At 38.1% G+C, this 22,830-nt stretch overlaps 2 protein-coding genes across 5 annotated transcripts in view; one reads left to right on the forward strand and one right to left on the reverse strand.

Annotated features, from left to right (window-relative positions):
* PARPBP (PARP1 binding protein) overlaps positions 1-10,110 on the reverse strand; it is a 67,068-nt gene extending 56,958 nt beyond the window's left edge. Inside the window, exons 1-3 of one of the 4 annotated variants that reach the window (XM_070370250.1) lie at positions 9,978-10,110; positions 8,678-8,769; positions 6,234-6,389 (exon numbers count right to left, since the gene is read on the reverse strand). In XM_070370250.1, the coding sequence (XP_070226351.1) occupies positions 6,234-6,386 (153 nt within the window). In that variant the 5' untranslated portion in view covers positions 6,387-6,389; positions 8,678-8,769; positions 9,978-10,110. The remainder of the gene's footprint in view (positions 1-6,233; positions 6,390-8,677; positions 8,770-9,977) is intronic. The other 3 variants (XM_005898605.3, XM_070370251.1, XM_070370252.1) reach the window with 3 other exon arrangements.
* The window catches only part of NUP37 (nucleoporin 37), a 52,082-nt gene continuing 39,360 nt past the window's right edge, over positions 10,109-22,830 (forward strand). The window contains exons 1-3 of the mRNA XM_005898604.2: positions 10,109-10,204; positions 11,423-11,638; positions 20,848-20,972. Of these exons, the coding sequence (XP_005898666.1) occupies positions 11,483-11,638; positions 20,848-20,972 (281 nt within the window). The 5' untranslated portion in view covers positions 10,109-10,204; positions 11,423-11,482. The remainder of the gene's footprint in view (positions 10,205-11,422; positions 11,639-20,847; positions 20,973-22,830) is intronic.

The raw sequence follows: 22,830 nt of genomic DNA on the forward strand, positions 1-22,830 counted from the left end.
CTGTTCCACTTAAGTATCCCAGATATTAACAATGATGCCCTCCAAAACATGCTAGACCTAATTTAGTTAAAAAAAAAAAAAAAAATCTAACTACTGTTTTCCAATGCAGTATGAGTAACAAATAGTTTTAAGTATCTGTATGTGGTTTTGAGAAATATATTTTGCTGCCCTCTTCCACAGCTAAGTTTAACATGTTAGCATTTTTTGCTAACACCAATATCTTTCCATTAATAGCATTTAAAAATGGCTGGGTATTTAAATACCATTCATTGGAACTAATACCATTCATTGGAACATTCACTGGAACATTAAATACCATTCATTGGAACTAAATTGTAACATCATCTTTAGCCAATGAAGATAAATAGAAAGAAATAAAAGGAAGCCAAATAATATGTTATTTTCTACATATCTGATTCTTTCAAATCTCTGTATCTTTTACAAAAAGTAGCCATATTTTCTAATTAATATCCAAATTTAAGACAAGGTGACCAAACTGCCTTAAAATAAGTAACTTTTTATTTATCCATATGGCAGCAACTAAGAAAATTATCTTTATTGTCTTTAAAGTAAGGATCCATTATATAAAAATTATTAAAATTAATTATATTTCATGAAATTAGTTCAATGTACAATCAAAAAAAAAATCATTAACTCTCAAACACTGGAACCATAACCCAGATGTAAGACAGATTTGTAATTTCTCAGCATTGCATCAAAATTGTATACTTTACTTCCCAATCCCACAAAGGTTACTTACACACCAAAGAATTTCCAAATGGTATTTAAGTTAAACTAACTAATTTAATTAAATTAGTTAAATTAATTCAATTATTTAGAGTTTCGAAACTAAACTGTTATATCTCAAAAATTCCTAACAACTATTTTGGAATAACAACCTTCATATTAAAAATAAATTAAGATTTTGCCTAATATAAATGTACAGATTTCATCCTAATGACTCTGTGCTGTCCTCAGTCATGTCCAACTCTTTGCAACCCCATGGACTGAAGCCTGCCAGGCTCCTCTGTCCATGGAATTCTCCAGGCAAGAATGCTGGAGAAGGTTGCCATTTCCAACTCCAGGGGATCTTCACAACCCAGGGACTGAACCCAAGTCTCATGTGTCTCCTGCACTGGCAGGTGGAGTCTTTACCACTGCACCACCTGGTAAGTCCTATCCTAATGACTATAACGAAAGGAAACCATACAAGTTCTTAATCTTGTGAGAAAAGGTTTTGACTACGTTAACAGTGTTTATACTGGGATTGTAAAAACATTTTAAATCCAAATAAAAATGCACTCCAAATATCAGTTTTCACGAGCAGGTGCCCATCATGACAGCATATTCTATTATTCAAACCAGTAACAACTGATTGAGAGTTTGCGGTCAAATCAGAAAATGTTTTGCTAAGAAAACATGCCAGCTGGCGAATATTTGAAGGAAGTTCAAAACGTTCAATCCTTTAGTTCTCTGATGGACATAAGAAGGATTGTATTTCACAAGAATAAAATGAGAAAAAGCGAGTTACACTTGTCAGAGTACTTGTACTTTTTACATTTTCCCGAATATATACTTGTATAATTATTGTACTTATATAATTATTCAAAATTTTAAATAAACTTTATTTTTTAACTAACTGGAATTCTTGTTATTGAAAGAGAATAGATAGCAAGTTTACTTAAGAGCATTAATTGGATGTATGACCTTGAATAAGATATTGAAATCCCTGAGTCAGCTTCCTCGGGTATAAAGTAAGATTGTACATATTAAATAACACATGATAAACTGTAAGCAATCAAAACTGTCAGTTTCCTTTCTCTTTTATTATTCAATGTAAAATAACAGTTTGTTGTGGGAAGTGTGATAGATAAATAGAATATAATTTTTAAAACTCTTTCTTCCTATTTGCTATATCACTATTGGATCATTTTCAAATCTGACAGTCAACCGCAGGTGCTGCGACAGCTTTCCACAAAGTTATAAAATTAATATCTTTGTTTTATTCAAAGGAATATTCATAGGGTTCTTAAGGCTAGTTAAGTTGAAAAACAGCCCTAATAGGGCAACGGCCAGACAAATTAAATCTATAGAACCAATTCCAAAGAAAGGAAAGGCTAAAATTTTATTTGCAATGTAGTAATGAAGATCTGATAGATAGAGTGCCTGATGAACTATGGACAGAGGTTTGTGACATTGTATAGGAGACAGGGATCAAGACCATCCCCATGGAAAAAAGCAAAATAGCTGTCTGAGGAGGCCTTACAAATAGCTGTGAAAAGAAGAAAAGCGAAAAGCAAAGGAAAAAAGGAAAGATAGAAGCATCTGAATACAGAGTTTCAGAGAATAGTAAGGAGAGATGAGAAAGCCTTCCTCAGCGATCAATGCAAAGAAACAGAGGAAAACAATAGAATGGGAAAGACTAGAAATCTCTTCAAGAAAATTAGAGATACCAAGGGAACATTTCATGCAAAGATGGGCTCGATAAAGGACAGGAATGGTATGGAACTAACAGAAGCAGAAGATAATAAGAAGAGGTGGCAAGAATACACAGAATAGCTGTACAAAAAAGATCTTCACGACCAAGATAATCACAATGGTGTGATCACTGACCTAGAGCCAGACATCCTGGAATGTGAAGTCAAGTGGGCCTTAGAAAGCATCACTACGAACAAAGCTAGTGGAAGTGATGGAATTCCAGTTGAGCTGTTTCAAATCCTGAAAGATGCTGCTGTGAAAGTGCTGCACTCAATATGCCAGCAAATTTGGAAAACTCAGCAGTGGCCACAGGACTGGAAAAGGTCAGTTTTCATTCCAATCCCAAAGAAAGGCAATGCCAAAGAATGCTCAAACTACCGCACAATTGCACTCATCTCATACGTTAGTTGGAGAAGGCAATGGCACCCCACTCCAGATCTCTTGCCTGGAAAATCCTGTGGACGGAGGAGCCTGGCAGGCTGCAGTCCATGGGGTCTCGAAGAGTCGGACATGACTGAGTGACTTCACTTTCACTTTTCACTTTCATGCATTGGAGAAGGCAATGGCAACCCACTCCAGTGTTCTTGCCTGGAGAATCCCAGGGATGGGGGATCCTGGTGGGCTTCCGTCTATGGGGTCGCACAGAGTCGGACACGACTGAAGCGACTTAGCAGCAGTAGCAGTAGCAGCACACGCTAGTAAAGTAATGCTTAAAATTCTCCAAGCCAGGCTTCAGCAATATGTGAACCGTGAACTTCCAGATGTTTAAGCCGGTTTTAGAAAAGGTAGAGGAAGCAGAGATCAAATTGCCAACATCTGCTGGATCATGGAAAAAGCAAGAGAGTTCCAGAAAAACATCTATTTCTGCTTTATTGACTATGCCAAAGCCTTTGACTGTGTGGATCTCAATAAACTGTGGAAAATTCTGAAAGAGATGGGAATACCAGACTACCTGACCTGCCTCTTGAGAAACCTATATGCAGGTCAGGAAGCAACAGTTAGAACTGGACATGGAACAACAGACTGGTTCCAAATCGGAAAAGGAGTATGTCAAGGCTGTATATTGTCACCCTGCTTATTTAACTTACATGCAGAGTACATCATGAGAAAAGCTGGGCTGGAAGAAGCACAAGCTGGAATCAAGATTGCCGGGAGAAACATCAATAACCTCAGATATGCAGATGACACCACCCTTATGGCAGAAAGTGAAGAGGAACTAAAAAGCCTCTTGATGAAAGTGAAAAAGGAGAGTGAAAAAGTTGGCTTAAAGCTCAACATTCAGAAAACAAAGATCATGGCATCTGGTTCCATCACTTCATGGCAAATAGAAGGGGAAACATTGGAAACAGTGACAGACTTTATATTTTTGGACTACAAAATCATTGCAGATGGTGACTGCATCCATGAAATAAAAGACACTTTCTCCTTGGAAGAAAAGTTATGACCAACATAGACAGCATATTAAAAAGCAGAGACATTACTTTGCCAACAAAGGTCCATCTAGTCAAGGCTATAGTTTTTCCAGTAGTCGTGTACAGAGTTGAGAGTTGGACTGTAAAGAAAGCTGAGCACCGAAGAATTGATGCTTTTGAACTGTGGTTTTGGAGAAGACTCTTGAGAGTCCCTTGGACTGCAAGGAGATCCAACCAGTCTATCCTAAAGGAAATCAGTCCTGAATATTCATTGGATGGACTGATGTTGAAGCTGAAACTCCAGTAGTTTGGCCACCTGATGCAAAGAACTGACTCATTTGAAAAGACCCTGATGCTGGGAAAGATTGAAGGCAGGAGGAAAAAAGCACGACAGAGGATGCGATGGCATCACCGACTCAATGGACATGGGTTTGAGTAAACTCCAGGATTTGGTGATGGACAGGGAGGCCTGGCGTGCTGCAGTCCATGGGGTCCCAAAGAGTCAGATACGACTGAGTAACCGAACTGAACATAAAGGAAGTATATCCAGTGAACATGGGTAAATGGAGCACACTGAAAGATATTGACAAAGTGTACAAGAGAGCACCTAAAATACATGTACTCTTTCAGACAGTAAGAAAGAGGCAAAAATAAGTCAACAGTAAAGTAAGCAAAGAAGCCTGGCATGGGGTCCCAAAGCGATGGATATGACTTAGTGACTGAACAACAAAATAAGCATAGGATATGAATAGACAGTTTAAGAAAAAGATACCTCAAAAGGTATCCTTTTAGAGGTGTACTTAAGCACCGTTTAAAATTCCTAATTTTTAGGTATTAAATTATTCTTTCTTTTTCAAAATGATGGTTCTAGTCAGTATTTTTTCTCAATGGCTTTATGTGCTAACATGAGAAATGTTCAAATATGTCAATGTCTAATTTGAGAGGGAAATTTTACTAGTATGGCACCCCACTCCATTACCCTTGCCTGGAAAATCCTGTGGACGGAGGAGCCTGGTAGGCTGCAGTCCATGGGGTCGCTAAGAGTCAGACATGACTGAGCGACTTCACTTTCACTTTTCACTTTCACGCATTGGAGAAGGAAATGGCAACCCACTCCAGTGTTCTTGCCTGGAGAATCCCAGGGATGGGGGATCCTGGTGGGCTTCCGTCTATGGGGTCGCACAGAGTCCGACACGACTGTAGTGACTTAGCAGTAGCAGCATATGAAATTTAAAAGTCTGGGAACTACTGACATATAGAATTAAAATAATTCATCAGAATGTCATTTCACTATCTAGCCCAATAGACCCATTGAAAAAATTTTACCCTTCAAAAATTTTCTTCTCTAGTCAAGATAATGCTAAGTCTCCTGACCATTTTCAAACCATCATGATTTTAAATCCCCTGGATGCTTACTCTGAACTGATAATCTTCTTCCTTCACCGCTTCTTCAAATTCTTCCCATCTGAAGACTTCCCTCTTTTAAGTATATTATATAAAGTCCAAGAAGACTTTCCTTACCACTCCAACCTAGATTCATCCTTCTTTCATCTGAACATCTCTCAACCCTTAGGTAGAACTTATTCCAAACACTCTTATCCCAAGCCAACTGTGCAAAAATCACTTCAGGTTATAAAGATTAAAAATTTGCTTAAAAAATAAGACAATTTCCAGGGTCTCAGTCAAGATCAGGAAAATCAGTGTCCAAGATTAGGGCACAGGAGCCAGTACTTTTTAAAAGTCCTCCCAAGTGATTCTGCTTCACAGCTTGGCTTAGGAATAATTAATCTATACCACAGAGTCTGAAATTAGTCATAAAATACTTGATTACATTTAAATAAACATTATTTATGTGTGTCTTCTAGAACTTTTTGCAGAAGTCTTATAAAAATAATTTTTAACCATAATAATCATAATAGTTGTATGTTTACCTTAAAATTGGCATCACCGACTCGATGGACGTGAGTTTGAGTGAACTGAGGGAGTTGGTGATGGACAGGGAGGCCTGGCATGCTGCGATTCATGGGGTCACAAAGAGTCAGACACGACTCAGCGACTGAACTGAACTGAACTACCTTAAAATTATAAATTAAACATCAAACGTGCACGTCACACATTAAATTATACATATAAAAGTTTCACTTTTGACAAATTAACAAATCATTTCAAATCCAATGGCAATATTTTGACACAGACACACAGAGGCATTTGTGAATATAGTATAATGACGTTATCATAGAAGGGCACATATTGCTCAGAAATTAATGCAATTAAGCTTATTCAAATGGGCAGCAACCAAAATTCACTTTTAAAAAAAAGTTAACCTAAATACAGTCTACTAACCTGTTTGTTGTTCTCTGCCATGGAAAGCTGCAATGCCAAGAGCATGGAGTCTGCACCACACACAGTAGTTCTCTCAGAGTTACAAAGAGTGTGCCAGTTCCTTCTGAACTCTTTAATCATATCCAAGATAGACTTCTGATTAAGCCCAGCCATGCTCTTAATGTAGGATAGAATGCAATGTTAAAAAGCCATATTTTAATTGGAAATTAACATTTAACATGTGTAAGGAAGCAGAGTAAGAGAAAAATAGTGAACAAGAGGTCATTTCATATTTACTACGACTGCTTTTAATTAAATTTAGAAAAACAGAGTGATACAATTTCCACCCAATCATACTTTCCTCTCCTTTAGTTTTCTTAAACCAAATCTTGTAAAACAATGAAATCCAACCATCGATCTGAGAATACAAAACAGATAAAGGCAAATTCTGCAAACATGATTATAGACACAAACATAGCAAGCTGTATTTTTTAAATATTTATTTTGAAATAGATGGTGATATCTACGGCAGAAGACAAAACAAAGAAAGTCAATTTCCTCTCATCCCTGTGTTATCCCAAAAGGGGTGGTCTATTTTCCACCCCTTTGAATCTGGGTTAGCCTTGTAACTTGATTTGATCAATAGAACGTGACAAGAATGACATCACAGGAATTCCAAGCCTAGATCTAGTTCCCAAAGGCCCATGCAGAAAGAGTTAATATGGCAGACCCGACTATTATCTTTTAAAAAGCATGTTTACAGGGTTGGCCCTTGGTTGGCATCTGGAAACTTAAGATTTCAGGAAGATTTTCAGTAAGAATGGTTCATTGCACTTAAACTATTTGTACAAACAATATAGCTTATGCTGATAGGCTTTTCTTTTTAGTCTAGAATTTCGGAACATAGAAGATATCTACATGTTCAAACCCCAATAAAAAGCCTGGGCATTGAATCTCTAAAGAGCTACCCTGACAGACAACATTTCATGTGCTGTCATAACTTGTTGCTGGGAGACTTAACTATATCCTATGTGACTCCCCAAAGAGAAGACTTTTGGAAGCTTGTGCTTGATTTCTCCTGGAGTTCACCCCCATGTACCTTCTCCCTTTGCTGATTTTGCTTGGCATCTTTTTGCTGTAATATATTATAGCATGAGTACAACTATACGCTGAGTCCTTTGAGTCCTCTTAGCAAATTATCCAACCTGGGGTAATCTTGGGGGCCTCCTGACACAAGCCTACAGTTTTAGCTCTTACTCTCTCACTATTCTCAGAATGCCATATGAAGAACTGCAAATGAGCCTGCTGGAAAGGCTGTGTGGAGGAGAATCAGCTGATAGGCTGCTGCTGCTGCTGCATCGCTTCAGTCGTGTCCGACGCTGTGCAACCCCACAGATGGCAGCCCACCAGGCTCCTCCGTCCCTGGGATTCTCCAGGCAAGAATATTGGAGTGGGTTGCCATTTCCTTCTCCAAGCTGATAGGCACTCCAGCTGATAACCAAGACCATGAACAGACATGTGAGTGAGGCTATCACAGATTATCTAGACCCAATCAACCTGTCAGATGACATACAGCACCCTAAGTGACCCTAGGCAAGACCAGCAGAACCATGTAGCTGAGTACAGCCCAAATCGTTGATCCTCAGAATCATAACATTTAAAATGGCTGTTGTTTAACACCACTTAAACTTCAGAGTGGTTTGTTACACGGCAATAGACAACCAAAACAATAATAGCTAATACTTAGAAGGTTTCTTGGAGCCAGGTACTTTTCAAAAGCTTAATATTTATTACCTCATTTAATCTTCACAAGAGTCCTGAGGAAGGTCTGTTATCCTCATTTTACACCTGAAGAAACTGACACCCTATGCTGCTGAGCTAGCAAATGGCCAAATAAACCTAAATTCAAGACGCCTAACTCCAAAAGTGGTGCGCTTTTATATCACTACGACTTTTTTTCCCCACTTTAAGTACCCTAGTCTCCAACATAGTCACATGCCATTATCTTATTTTGGGTATTTTACTATTCACATTCAATCAATTTACTCCGTTATCTTTTTCTTCCTTTTTTTATATGACATAAACAGAATCCAGGATGTTTACTAGGTATCTTGGGTTTGCATGATTAAAAAAAATAAATGGGTATGTGCCATTTACAAAACAATAATTTGCAGACATAATCAGGGATGCAATTTAAAGATACAGGTAGAAGACTATAAAGTATCTACAAAAATACAAATCCAAGTAAACAGTAAAATTGTCTTCAAAATATCACCTTCATCTCTTATAAGAAAAAAATATAAAGTGAAGAAATAAAGTTTCAGTAACATGATCAGTTTGCCTAGAATCAATATTAAGTAGTAAATTATTTACTGGTATTATTTAAACATACTATGAGTTCGGATTGCTAAGAATGAAAACTAATCTAGAATTAGACTGTTTTGAATTCTAGCTCCACCACTTACAAGCTGTTAGAACTCCAAGTTATGTCCCCTCTCTCTGCCTCAGCTTCCTTGTGAAGCTTCCTGGTGAAACCTTCCTTCCTTTTGTTTTCCAACTGAAAACAAAAATAATAATAGTACTATCTCAGAGGGTTTTGTGAAAAGTAAATGACATAAGTACAAGGTAAGATTTTAGAACAACGCCTCGCACATATAAAAGTCCATCTTATTCAGGAGTTAGAACACTTTTGGAAAGGTTCCAACAGTAAACAGTGAGGTGTGCAGGACATAAGGTCTCTTACCTTGCAGGGTGAAACTAGCCACAGACAATACATAAACAAATGAGTACAGCTCGGCTTTAGCAAAATTTTACAGAAATTTAAAGATCATAAAATTTTCACATATTATAAAATATTCTTCTGCTGGACTTTTTTTTTTTTTCCAACCAACCAAACACGTAAAATTAGCTCACGAACTGGCTGCACAAAAACAGGCAGTACCACCAGTTAGCCAAGCCTCTAGCCTTGACTCTTTCAGTAGCTAGCTGGCTGTGTGAGTCTAAGCAATAAGCCCTGACTGCCTAGGAAGATGTAGAATACTTCCAGAAATCAAGGAGACAATGATTATGCAAGTGCTCTGAGTGTCAGGCTGCAACATACAAAGAGTAGTAGAAGATAGCAGCAATAATAAACACTTGTTTTTAGCATTTGGATTCCAAGCTGCACTGCAGCAAAAATTGTAAGGCAGGAAAATGTCACTTGGGAGCCAGTGTGAGATGGATAAAAGAGATATACCAAGGTCCCCATTTACTGGCTGTATGTCCTTCAGTATTTAAAACCTCTGATGAGCATAAATTTCTTCATCTGTAAAACGGAAATGATTATCTCCTAGTTCATAAAATTAGGACACGTTAGTGAGACAGTAAATAATCGACCTAGTGCTGGACACTTAGGAGGTGCTCAGTAAAAAAGGGCATCGTTGCTGCTCATGGTATGCAGGTCCTAACAGTTCTTTGGGCGGAAGTAAAAGGGAGAGGGAGAAAGTGGAGTCTACCTAAGCCTGGTTTCCTGCCTAACTAAGTAATCTAAGTAGGGCTCTGTGGACCTTATTCTTCCAGTCAGCAGATGATCCCTCAGCACCTTCCAGCTCCATCAATGGAACATAAGAACTCTGTTCAATAACCCCAGACCAAAACCAGACCCCGGAGCAAAAACACTCCACAAATATTACTCTAGGCAACCACATGGCGCTCTGCTGTTACCGAAAAACCCTCACAAGTCGCAGCTTAAAGCCTGCAGACGGACGAGAAAAAAGTGACACTCACCTAGCTCGGGGAGAACCCAAGTAGGTGCAGACTCCCCTGAAGAATGCTCCAGCTGGCTGCACAAGGGCGACTGTTCCAGAGATCGCGGGTTTACATTTTAAATCTCGCGGGAGGGCCCGACAGCCAATCGCAGCTCCCGCCCTCTGACCCGGAAGCAGAGCCGGCGCGCGCCGCAGCAGCCCAAGGTGAACAGCAGCTCGGCTTTAGCCGCTTCCAGGCGCCCTCCGGTGCGTATCGCGCGTAAGCCCAAGGGGCATCCCTGCTCGGCTGCCGGTCGCCACGCGCCTCCAATCTATCCCTGGGAGTTCCTCCTCTCCTCGGGCCGTTCCCCACCCCTGTTCCTTTCGATCTCGGGCTCCGGGAGGTAGTGGCGGGGTCTCGCGGTATTTGCGTGGCTCTGAAAGAGATTTCAGGGCTATGCGGGGACTTCTCTTGTTCCCTCCCTCCCCTGTTTTCGCAATTTTAGAGGGGCGAGTCCAGCCCGCTTTGTACAGTGAGACCCTGAGACTGTAATTAGACTGGTCACTGCTTTAATGAACAGTTAGAAACCGAGTTTCCTATTCTGGAATCTTTTGCACTTCCCACCCTGCTGCCTTACCTTGGTCACGTTTTACAACTGTTTAGTCCCAGATGCCCACTCTTAAGGTTACTAGGTTATAGACTTCCCGAGGTGGAACTCATATGATTTCTTAGTAGATACTCATCAGATACTTGATGTGTTTGCTATCAAGCCCAGCTGTTTTCAGGACAACTACCGTCCCATTAAAAAAAAACAAACCAAAAAAGTGACCTCTTCAGAATCTATAAGTCTCATCTGGGAATGCTACTTTCAGAATGCACACCAGGCCATGAAACATTAGCTGAAGTTTTGTGCCTGGTTTTATGAATACTATTTTGTGTCCCATTTTGGCATTCCTTTCTCCAGATTGTATATTTTGTATCTGCTTATGTTATAGTACTGTTCACACTAAATCATAAATAACCCTGGATTGTGAGCTCTTTCAAAACAGGCTTTTGTGTTTCTCTTTATTGTACTGGTGCCCAGCACTTAGAAAGTCTCACATTCTGGCTCCTCTTATGAGATTGGCAAGCGAGTTAACCATGTGAAGTCTCGATTTCTTCATCTGTAAAAAGGGGATCATAGTACCTCCCTCTTAGGTTTGTGCAAGTATTAGGCATGGTAATGTTAGTAAAATACTTAATGGTGGCGCTTGCAGGTAGAGCTCCATAATGTTAATGATCATTAATTTTTTATGAGTATATTTTCTAGTAATGTAATTCCATCTTTAAGTACTCCCTGTCCTTTAAATAATCTAAACAGAATTTTGTAGTGACTTTCTCTGCAAGTACCATTCACAAAGTAGTTGAATATTTTTTTTTTTTGAGCTGCCTGTCATCACATCCTAACACTTTGATGGTTTCTGTTTCTGTGCTGTAATCCACAGTTCTGTGACCTTGTCCAATAGAAGGCCATTTTTGCAGCTGCACAAGTTTTGCCATACAAGATGAAGCAAGATGCCACAAGAAATGCTGCCTACACTGTGGATTGTGAAGATTATGTGCACGTGGTAGAATTCAATCCCTTTGAGAGTGGGGATTCAGGAAACCTAATTGCATATGGTGGCAATAATTTTGTGTTCGTTGGCACCTGTACATTTCAGGTTAGTGTACAAAACTGCACTGAGTGACAGTGAAGATGTTACACTGAAAAGAAAACTTATACAAACTTTGGTAATTTTCACTAAACTTTGAAAGCATGCTGAGCTTAAATGTAAAAAAAAATGAGATGAAGAACTACTGAGAAAGACATTCCTAGTAATATATGCCTAATATTTGTGCAAACACTGAGTAAGTATTGAAAAGGAAGAATACAGTTGACCTTTAAACAACACAGATTTGAACTGCATAGTTCACTTATACATGGATTTTTTTTTTTTTCCAGTAATAAATACTAGGATACTATAGAATCTGCAGTTAGTTGAATCTGCAGATGCTGAGGAACTGCCCACAGGGAGAAAAATGAAAGTATTAGTCTCTCAGTGGTGTCAGACTCTTTGCGACACCATGGACTATAGCCTGCCAAGCTCTTCCTCTGTCCATGGAATTCTCCAGGCAAGGATACTGGAGTAGGTTGCCATTCCCTCCTCCAGAGGATCTTCCTGACCCAAGGATCGAACTGGATCTCTCGCATTGTCGGCAGATTCTTTACTATCTGAGCCACCAGGGAGGCTTACTGCAAGTTACACCAGGATTTTCAACTGTGTGGAGTCACTGCCCTAACCCCCATTATTCAGGGGCAAGGCCATATACATATATAAGGCTCCTCTTATGCTTCATGATTAGAAATGGAATATTCTAGTAATTGAAGGTTATAATTAACTATACCTTGTTATGTGCAGGGAAAATACCAATTAAATGAGATCTGATTAATTACTAAATCCAGCTTTTCTGTATTGCAGTTTGACATAGAAAAAAAAACAAAAACAAGCTAGTAGTATTGAGAGCTTAAAAATGATCTTCCAGGAGACTTTATAGCTGTGATGATATCAGCTTTCCTAGTTGCTCTCATGCTTTTTATATATCTAGAGTATACAGAGTATGAGATCTACAATTGAACAGGCAATTCAGCATAGTCATTAAGACCGTGAACTCTGGAGCCAAAATGCCTGGGTTTTTGTGCCTGCCTGGCTTTACCTCTTAATAGCTAGATGACCTTGAGCAGGTACTTAACGTCTCTTCTATAAAAATGAGAACAATTATACACTTGACTCTTAAACATTGTGGAGGTAAGGGCTGCCAATGGATGCAGTCAACATCCAGGTGTAACTATAGTTCCCTGATTTCTCATCCATGGATTCAATCAACAGCAAATCATATAGTCCTCTAGTAGGTATGTTTTGAAAAATATCTGTATATAAGTGGACACAGTTCAAAATCATGGTTTTCAAGGGTCAGCTGTACTTAACAGGGTTTTGTATGAATATCATAAGTTAGCATGTACAGTTCCTACATAGTATCTGACACATTAAATACATATGACTGTCATCAATTTGGTCAGGCACGCTCAGGCACAGCCCCATATTTAATGGTGTGGCACACATCACATTTTCTCACAGGAAAGCTAGTTCTCCGTGTCAGAGAGAATTTGAACAATGGGAGGTCAACCCTCAGGAACCTCTGATTAATCCTTTGTTTATCAGAGTGTTATCTATATAACACTGTTTCCTAGATTAAGGTTAATCAGTGAGGTGATTTGGCAGTGACCAATTTTCAAAGATTTTAAATAACTTTATCACCAAAGTGATATTATAAACATTGTAAATATTATTTCCTCTTTTACTGAGGAGGCAGTTTAGTATCTTATAGTATTTTAACATCATAAATGCAATTTGACATTTTACAGTGGCATAAATGTATTAGGTTATACACAACTAGACTGCATGTATATTTATCCTAAAAAGAAAGTATGAATTAAAAGCTTCCGTTGGTTGGTGTCTGAGTAGAACACATGAGTTGTTACATTATCCCACATTGCCTCTTAGAGTTGGGGTAGGAATTTCTAGCTTTTAGGCTGAATATGACCTTCAGCCTGATCTCAGCTGGACAAGGTTAAGATCTCATCAGGTTAGGATCATAAAAAGTCACATAGTTAGGAGAAATAATACAACACACTCTTGAAAAAAACCAAAGGGAAACCATTTTTCTAATGCACACTACTAACCTACAAAAGAAAAAAGCAGCCTCCTACAAATGAAATTAAATTTTGTTTCAGTGCTTTAGAAATTAATAGCTAATTGTATTCAAAAGTACTGAAAAAAAATATGCTTTGCTTTATGTTCACCTAAGAAATTCTGAGGGAGAAAGTCAAGAAGAGAGGAAAAAGAAGGCAAAGAAGTGATGGGTAGCAGAGAGAAAAAGGGAGCAAAAGGTGGAAAGTGACAAAATGAGGGGAAAAAAAAGAGCAAAACATTTGTATTGCTCTGTAACTGTGGTCATAGACATTATCCCTGTGGACCCTTAGACTGTGAGGCTGGCAATGTGGGTCTTAACCCCAAATAACCTAAGGAAAGAATTAGACTTTTATTAACTTATCAAGCAGTGAACACAAATTATCTTCTGTGCCAGGTATTGGGGATACAGTTAAACAACTGTCTCTGTCCTCATGGAGTTTCCATTCTACTTTAAAGGAATGCAAGGATTTATCTGACTAATAACTGAAAAAACAAACTCTATACCAGATTTTTAAACCACTGTTCTTTTCCTCCTATGCTGCTATTCAGAGAGGTTGAAGCCATAGTTCAAACAGTTCTAGAGAAATGGTTCCAGTACTTTGCCAGGGGAGATTCAGATTGCTTCTTCTGAAATTATTTTTTTATCTAATTAAGCACTGTTGAACATTGTTCCTAGTCTCTCATGTTAGAACTTTCAAGTTCTGTAGCGCTCAGTTCTTATCTTCAAAAAAAAAACTAGGAAAAACTGAATTGAAAGATTTCACATTGCTGTCAGAAAGGCAATCCTCACTCTGAGACTATTAGGAAAACACTGCTGATATAGTAAATTTGAATTTCAACAAAGCATTTTTCAGAATTTCATGATATTCTTTTGAATATGTTGGAAATTTGAGCCAAGTGACAGTACTGTTGGTTGGTGTCATATATTTGTCAGATACTCATTAATTGCAGATCAGGTGCTGGGAACTAACAATACATATTTTAAAAAAATCAAGGACCCTGCCCTCAAGGAGATGTTTAAATGTAATGCAATAAGATAATACTATAAAAGTAAAGAGTAGAGGGAGCATGAAGGTTTCTAATTCTGTTTAAAGGGTGGTCAATAATAAATTGCATACACCTGAAACTAATACAACATTGTAAATCTGTTGTAAATCAACTATACTCTAATAAAATTAATTTAAAAAAATAATGAATTGCAACCTCTACTGGGACTTGGATGAGAAGACTTGGACAAGCACATTGAATTTATATAGAACATGAAGTTGAAAAGGCTACCTAATGCTTTGGGTGACAGACTTAATTTAACAAATTTTTATTGAGCACCTGTTATATGCCAGACTCTCTGCTCAGAATCCAAATATTGTTTTAATAGATCCAATCCAAAATTGGATTAAACTGCCAAAGGAACTTAATTCAGTGCTGTCCAATAAAAATAGAATGTGAGCCACAAGTATAAATTTCAATGTCGTAGTAACCACATTATGAAAAGTAAAAAGCAGGTGAAATTAATTTTAATAATGTATTTTTACCCAGCATATCCAATATATTTTATGTGTGTAACGAATATAAAAATTATTAATGAAATCCTTACATATTCCTTTTATACTAAGTCTATGAAATCTGGTGTGGATTTTGCACTTTATAAAGTGTGCATCTTGGACCAGCCACATTTTTCCAGTGCTTAATAGCCCCATGGGGCTAATGGCCACCAGATTGGACACCACAGCTCTATATCCTGTGCTGTAAATTGACAGTAATATCTAGTGTTTACTTCAGTTCTTAGCAGTGTATTATGATTCAAAGGAGATAATGTATTTGAAGACAGATTTCAAAGTGGCATTAAAAAGTTTAAAACCGTCATGTGAAAGAGGGATTAGCCTCAAAATGGTAACTTTTATGTCATCAATTCTGTTTGAGTGGAGTTGTTACTTACGGTGCTTTAGGACTAAGGCTGAAACTGCCTGTTTGAGTGTGTTCACCTAGTGAAGGTCAGTTAATGACCAGACATGTGTTGTCACTGAGTTAAATTACCTCAGTGATGGTTCCAAAGAGCAGAATTCGGAGCAATGAATAGAATTTACATGGAAACAGATTTTGGTTTAATGTTAACGAGAACTGTTGTAATAATTAGAACTACCCCCAAACTGAATAAAGTCCCCACAAAAGTAGCTAGTTCTCTCTCACTTGGAAATATTCACAGAAGGATTATGTAAACTTTTTTTAAAATGTTCTAGTAGAGATTTAAGCATTAGATGAAAGAAGGAGACTAGGTAAACTTTACAGTCTCATCCAACTAAAATTCTATATTTGGCCTTAAATGGGTGTGGTGGGAAGAACAGCCAATTTCAAACCCTTAGAATAGCCCTTTCATCAGCCTGGCTTTGCCCCAACCTCAAATATACTGGAGACTTGTATAATGATGCGCATTATAGCAAGTTTTCCAAAGTATCTTAATTTCCTGCCTATACAATACTGCCTACACCTCAAGCTAAACCCAAAATAGCATTCATCTCTGCCTATACCACACGCACACACCCTGGCCTTTTAGTTGGCTCAGTGGTAGACATTGCTGCCAGGAAAAATGGTTTCACTGGTGATACATAAAATGCAGACTGTATAGTCACTGGGATTTCTTTATCCCCATGACCACCCAATAACTCCATATGTACTTTAATAACAAATTATGTTATTAATTGTAACCTAATTGTCAATACTGTTGTTACATTAGCAAAAATAGTGTGTTTGATGGTAAAAAGTTCATTTTTAAAGATTAGTTTGTCAGTGTGGAAAAATAGATATAACCCAATCTATAAAGTCAGCTGTGATTAGGCTCCTAACCTTATTTTTAAGTTCCTTAGTGATTGCTGCCTTGGCATATCTAGCTGTTAACTATACAGTTAATATACAGACAAATTATGAAGTAATAAAATTTGACTGTTTTTTTTTTTTCCTTGATAAATACATTTGTTTCCCTTTTTATGGTTTTATGGAAAAACTTTTTTCTGTTAAGTTCACCTGAAATGTAAAGTTATTTTCAAAGGGTATCTGAATCATGTAGAGAAAGGTATATGTAATGTTTGTGAAATGATTGTGCTAGGATTCCAAAGGCTATCCTGGAAAAATCAACACATCCACTAGGATCCAATTAAAGTACACATTGTAAAACTTTGGATTTAGATTCAGGATGAATGGAATTCTTAGAACAATCCTTCACATAACTTCTATCTATATAGACATATCAGTCAGTCAGTCAGTTCAGTCGCTCAGTTGTGTCCAGCTCTTTGCGACCCCATGAATCGCAGCACGCCAGGCCTCCCTGCCCATCACCAGCTCCCGGAGTTCACTCAGACTCACGTCCATCAAGTCAGTGATGCCATCCAGCCATCTCATTCTCTGTCGTCCCCTTCTCCTCTTGCCCCCTATCCTCCCAGCATCAGAGTCTTTTCCAATGAGTCAACTCTTCACATGAGGTGGCCAAAGTACTGGAGTTTCAGCTTTAGCATCTTTCCTTCCAAAGAAATCCCAGGGCTGATCTCCTTCAGAATGGACTGGTTGGATCTCCTTGCAGTCCAAGGGACTCTCAAGAGTCTTCTCCAACCCCACAGTTCAAAAGCATCAATTCTTCGGCACTCAGCCTTCACAGCCCAACTCTCACATCCATACATGACCACAGGAAAAACCATAGCCTTGACTAGATGAACCTTTGTTGGCAAAGTAATGTCTCTGATTTTGAATATGCTATCTAGGTTGGTCATAACTTTCCTTCCAAGGAGTAAGCGTCTTTTAATTTCATGGCTGCAGTCACCATCTGTAGTGATTTTGGAGCCCAGAAAAATAAAGTCTGACACTGTTTCCACTGTTTCCCCATCTATTTCCCATGAAGTGATGGGACCAGATGCCATGATCTTCGTTTTCTGAATGTTGAGCTTTAAGCCAACTTTTTCACTCTCCACTTCACTTTCATCAAGAGGCTTTTTAGTTCCTCTTCACTTTCTGCCATAAGGGTGGTGTCCTCTGCATATCTGAGGTTATTGATATTTCTCCCGGCAATCTTGATTCCAGCTTGTATTTCTTCCAGTCCAGCATTTCTCATGATGTATTCTGCATAGAAGTTAAATAAGCAGGGTGACAATATACAGCCTTGACGTACTCCTTTTCCTATTTGGGACCAGTCTGTTGTTCCATGTCCAGTTCTAACTGTTGCTTCCTAACCTGCATGTAGGTTTCTCAAGAGGCAGGTCAAGTGGTCTGGTATTCCCATCTCTTTCAGAATTTTCCAGTTTATTGTGATCCACAGAGTCAAAGGCTTTGGCATAGTCAATAAAGGAGAAATAAATGTTTTCTTGGAACTCTTGCTTTTTCGATGATCCAGCAGATGGTTCCTCTGCCTTTTCTAAAACCAGCTTGAACATCTGGAAGTTCACGGTTCACATATTGCTGAAGCCTGGCTTGGAGAATTTTGAGCATTACTTTACTAGCGTGTGAGATGAGTGCAATTGTGCAGTAGTTTGAGCATTCTTTGGCATTGCCTTTCTTTGGGATTAGAATGAAAACTGACCTTTTCCAGTCCTGTGGCCATTGCTGAGTTTTCCAAATTTGCTGGCATATTGAGTGCAACACTTTCACAGCATCATTTTTAAGGATTTGAAATAGCTCAACTGGAATTCTATCACCTCCACTAGCTTTGTTCGTAGTGATGCTTTCTAAGGCCCACTTGACTTCACATTCCAGGATGTCTGGCTCTAGGTCAGTGATCACACCATCATGATTATCTGGGTCGTGAAGATCTTTTTTGTACAGTTCTTCTGTGTATTCTTGCCATTTCTTCTTAATATCTTATGCTTCTGTTAGGTCCATACCATTTCTGTCCTTTCTCAGCTTGTGGGCCATACCAAAGCAGACCATAGGCCATATTTGGCTCCTTGGTCATAGTTTGCCAGCCCGTGCTTTAGAAGATCCTTTAGTGAGACTTTATTGATGCCAATCATTGGTTTTGGTTTTTATGAAAATTCCTTTAAAACAGCTTCATTCTTGAAACACTAGTTTGTTGTGGCTACAGTTCAACAGTTTTTTGTATCATTTTGAAGATATTTCACTGACTTCCTGCATTTGTTTCTGCTATGAAGCTGATGGTTGTTCTAATTATTACTCTTTTATAGGACATCTATCTTTTCTTTCTGATTGCTATTACTAAGACCCTTATCTCACTCTTGCTCCTTCTCCCTCACTCCCCTCTTCTCACATATATGCACACCCATATGTGAGAGAGTGTGTGTTCTGAAGTTTTACTGTATAGTGTCTAGCTGCAGATTTCTTTTTAAGCTGCCTGGGATTTATTATTTTTTATGAATATACATATTGGTGCTTGTAATCAAGTATGAAGAATCCTTTACCATTATCTCTTCAAATCTTGCCTCTTCCCCCATTCCCTTGACTGCTTTCTCCTACAACCCAAATTAGCTATATGGTGGAACTGCTCACTGAATCCCTCTTAACATCTCTTTTTGTCTTAACTACATTCTGAATAAGTTTTTCAAATCTGTCTTCCAGCTTCTCTGAGCATTGTTTATTTTTTTCTCATGATAGTATTTTCATCTATATATTTTCATTTCATTCTTTAATACCTGTCTGGTCACTTTGGGTAATCTCATGTTGCTTAGTCATATTTTTTGATTCTCTCGTCTACATCCTCAAAAATACATTTTTTTAATCTGATTTTTTAATGTCTCCAGGTTGATTCTTCTGTTTGTGGTATTTTGTTTTCATATGTAGTAGTGCATGCATGTAAGATCATATTTGATTGAACTATATCTGTGAGAATTTTGAGACCTGGGTAGAGGAAGTTCATCCAAAAAGAATGTGCCTTTATCCATCAAGTGCTTGGGGCCACTAACAATATATGGACATTTTGAAATAAGTTTTCATTTTCTGGAGCACATAGTTAATGGGAATTCAAGCCCCAAACTTATGTTAGGGCCAGCCAATGGTTGAGATTTCTCACGTTACTTTTTTCTTTTTCTTGGCCTTCAGCCATGGTACATATTTTGCATGGCACTTTTGATTTTGATTTGAAGTAGTTTTCCCTACTTCCACTTTAAAGGTCCTGGATCTATGCTAAGGTCCCTGATCCGCATCCCTCTTTGTGTAGGCACTAAGTTTTGTCTTCTGTCCCCTACAAACAAAAGTTATTAATTATTGGATGTGGGCAGATGTCCTTAAGATAGCTTTCTGCCTCTGTGCTAAGTTGCTTCTCTGGATTTGAATTTTTGCATTATTTTTGTGGTCAGAAAGCTTTTCAGGTTATTGTCCATATTGCCAGACAAAGATGACTTGACTTTTCAAAATTCATTCTTGTCTTCCCATGAGAATAAACTGAAATCATTTTAGTAGTACTGAATCAAATAGATAAGCTGACTTTATTAAACAGCTTATCCAGAATCAAATATCTAAAAGACTTATCAGTAATTTGCACATCCACTGTTCATAGTAATGGTATAGATGAACAACAGTTTGTTCAGTCCCACACATGTATGAAAGTGAAAGTGTTAGTTGCTGAGTTGTGTCCAACTATTTCCATGTATAATACTATGTGAAAATCATTGATACTCTTTATAATGACTTTGAGGCATCGTAACATAGTAGTAGTAAGGTACAAGGTATCTTATACATAATCAAAACTGTGTTCAGTATATATTTTTGATATTGTTATTTGATAATCCATGCATGTTACTTCATTTACCTAGAACGTTCTGATTCTTAGAGCATTCCATTTTCATTGTGTTTGATGTGAAATATATTTTCTATTGAATAAAATGTCTTTTTAGATAAAGTATAACAAGTATATTGTTTTTAGTTATCTTAGAGAGTTATTTTGTAACACTTAGACAGCTTTGAATATTTTTGTTGTTCAATAAACTGGTTGAAAGAAAGTAAAAGTGAAATCACTCAGTCGTGTCTCACTCTTTGCGACCCCATGGATTATAGCCTAACATCTAATCTGCTTAATATCTAATCTGCTTTTTGAACTTCTCAAAAGAATATTCATGGCCCCCTGACAAATTCGTCATTATAATAAAATACACAGTTTTATACTGTTTTTCTCATGACTTATTTAAACACTTACTGTGTATGCTTAGGAGGAAGAAGCAGACGTTGAAGGAATTCAGTATAAAACACTACGAACATTTCACCATGGAGTCAGAGTTGATGGCATAGCTTGGAGCCCAGAGACTAGACTTGATTCATTGCCTCCAGTAATCAAGTAAGTTGAAAGTTATTAAATGCAGCATTTATTAATATCCTTTGTGTTAAGTGATCTGAAGCCTCTGATCATGGGGACGTTTTTCCTCCATCACCGCAACTCCAGGTATTAGGTATTTTAATATTTGCTATTATTTCATAATTTAAGCTTATTGTTTAAATTTGTGACTTATATGCAGACGTAACAGTGATGCCTTGAAGCATGTGTTTGAGCCTGACTACAAAGCTGTTTATGTGAGATTCCTATGAATCATAAATTCTTCACTGATTTACCACTTATTGAAAGTGCAGCTTTGTTAAAATAACTAAATTTGATTGAGTCGTTAATCGCCCTTACTGCCCCATACATAAAATGAGGAAAGGAAAGTGAAGGCGCTCAGTCATGTCCAACTCTTTGCGACCCCGTGGACTGTAACTTACCAGGCTCCTCTGTTCATAGGATTGTCCAGGCAAGAATCCTGGAGTGGGTTGCCATTTCCTTCTCCAGGAGATCTTCGCGACCCAGGGATTGAACCCAGGTCTCCCGCATTGTAGGCAGATGCTTTACCATCTGAGCCACCAACTGTAGTTCTAATCCTTGGGCTTCAGTTTTGTGGAAAGCATTTGAAAAGAATGACTGCTTTTTGAGAAAAAAATTAACACACTTGCTGAGGCCTTCTTCACAAAGGCAATGATATGTCAGGTTATTTAAGGTCTGTTACAAAACACTAACCTTATTTCCATAAATGTCAAATCTAAAATGTATGTCTTCTTTTAGTAAACAGTATTTAACAATCATAATTTAGCTCTTACTGAGCTAACCTAATTTTTTTAAATTAAGGAATAATTTACATACAGTGAACTCAATTCTTAAAGGAACAGTTTGATCAGTGTTGACAAATACATGTACTTTTATAACCTAGATGCTAGTAATACATAGCATTTCTGTGACCCCCAAAAGATTCTTTGTGCTCCTTCTGGTTAATCTCTGTACCCCGTCCCCTGCCCAAGCAACTATTCATCCAATTTCTGTTATCAGAAATTAGTTTTGCCTAATTGATCTATTTCTTCCAATGACTCTTAATTAATCATTGAAAAGGCATGGTACCAGAGATTTACCAACATATCTGGATTTCTAGATTAGGAGACTTGTTTTAACTTAAGCTTCATTTAAATTAAATTAGATGTTTTAGGTGAGAAAAAAAATATTAGCTTTAATGCAGTCAAAACTTGAGGAATTTAGATCCATATGATACTCATTTACCTAAAGACAATTGGAAATAAGCTCTGTTTTTCAATATAGACATACAAAGGCTTCCCAGCTGGCTCAGTGGTAAAGAATCCACCTACCAATGCAGGAGACATGGGTTTGATACCTACAGGGAAGATCTCCTGGAGGAGGAAATGGCAACTGTTCTGGTGGAAATGGCAACCCCCTCCAGTATTCTTGCCTAGAGAATCCTGTGAACAGAGGAGCCTGGTGGGCTGCTGTCCATAGGGTCGCATAGATTCGCACACAATTGAAGCGACTTTGCATGCATGCATGCATTGGAGAAGGAAATGGCAACCCACTCCAGTATTCTTGCCTGGAGAATCCCAGGGACGGAGGAGCCTGGTGGGCTGCCGTCTAGGGGGTCACACAGAGTCGGACACGACTGAAGCGACTTACAGCAGCAGCCAGTGTTCTTGCCTGAAAAATCCCATGGACAGAGCTGCCTGGCAGGCTATAATCCTTGGGGTCTCAAAGAGTCAGACACGACTGAGAGATTGAACAGATACGCGTACATACAGATATATAAGTTATTTCTTCCTCAGCCATAATCTGCCATGCTAAGAATCTAAGAATTTTAGGATTAATGGCAAACTAGTTAAAAAATAGT

Source organism: Bos mutus, chromosome 5 (genome assembly GCF_027580195.1).
Source record: "Bos mutus isolate GX-2022 chromosome 5, NWIPB_WYAK_1.1, whole genome shotgun sequence".
Classification (NCBI taxonomy): Eukaryota; Metazoa; Chordata; class Mammalia; order Artiodactyla; family Bovidae; genus Bos; species Bos mutus.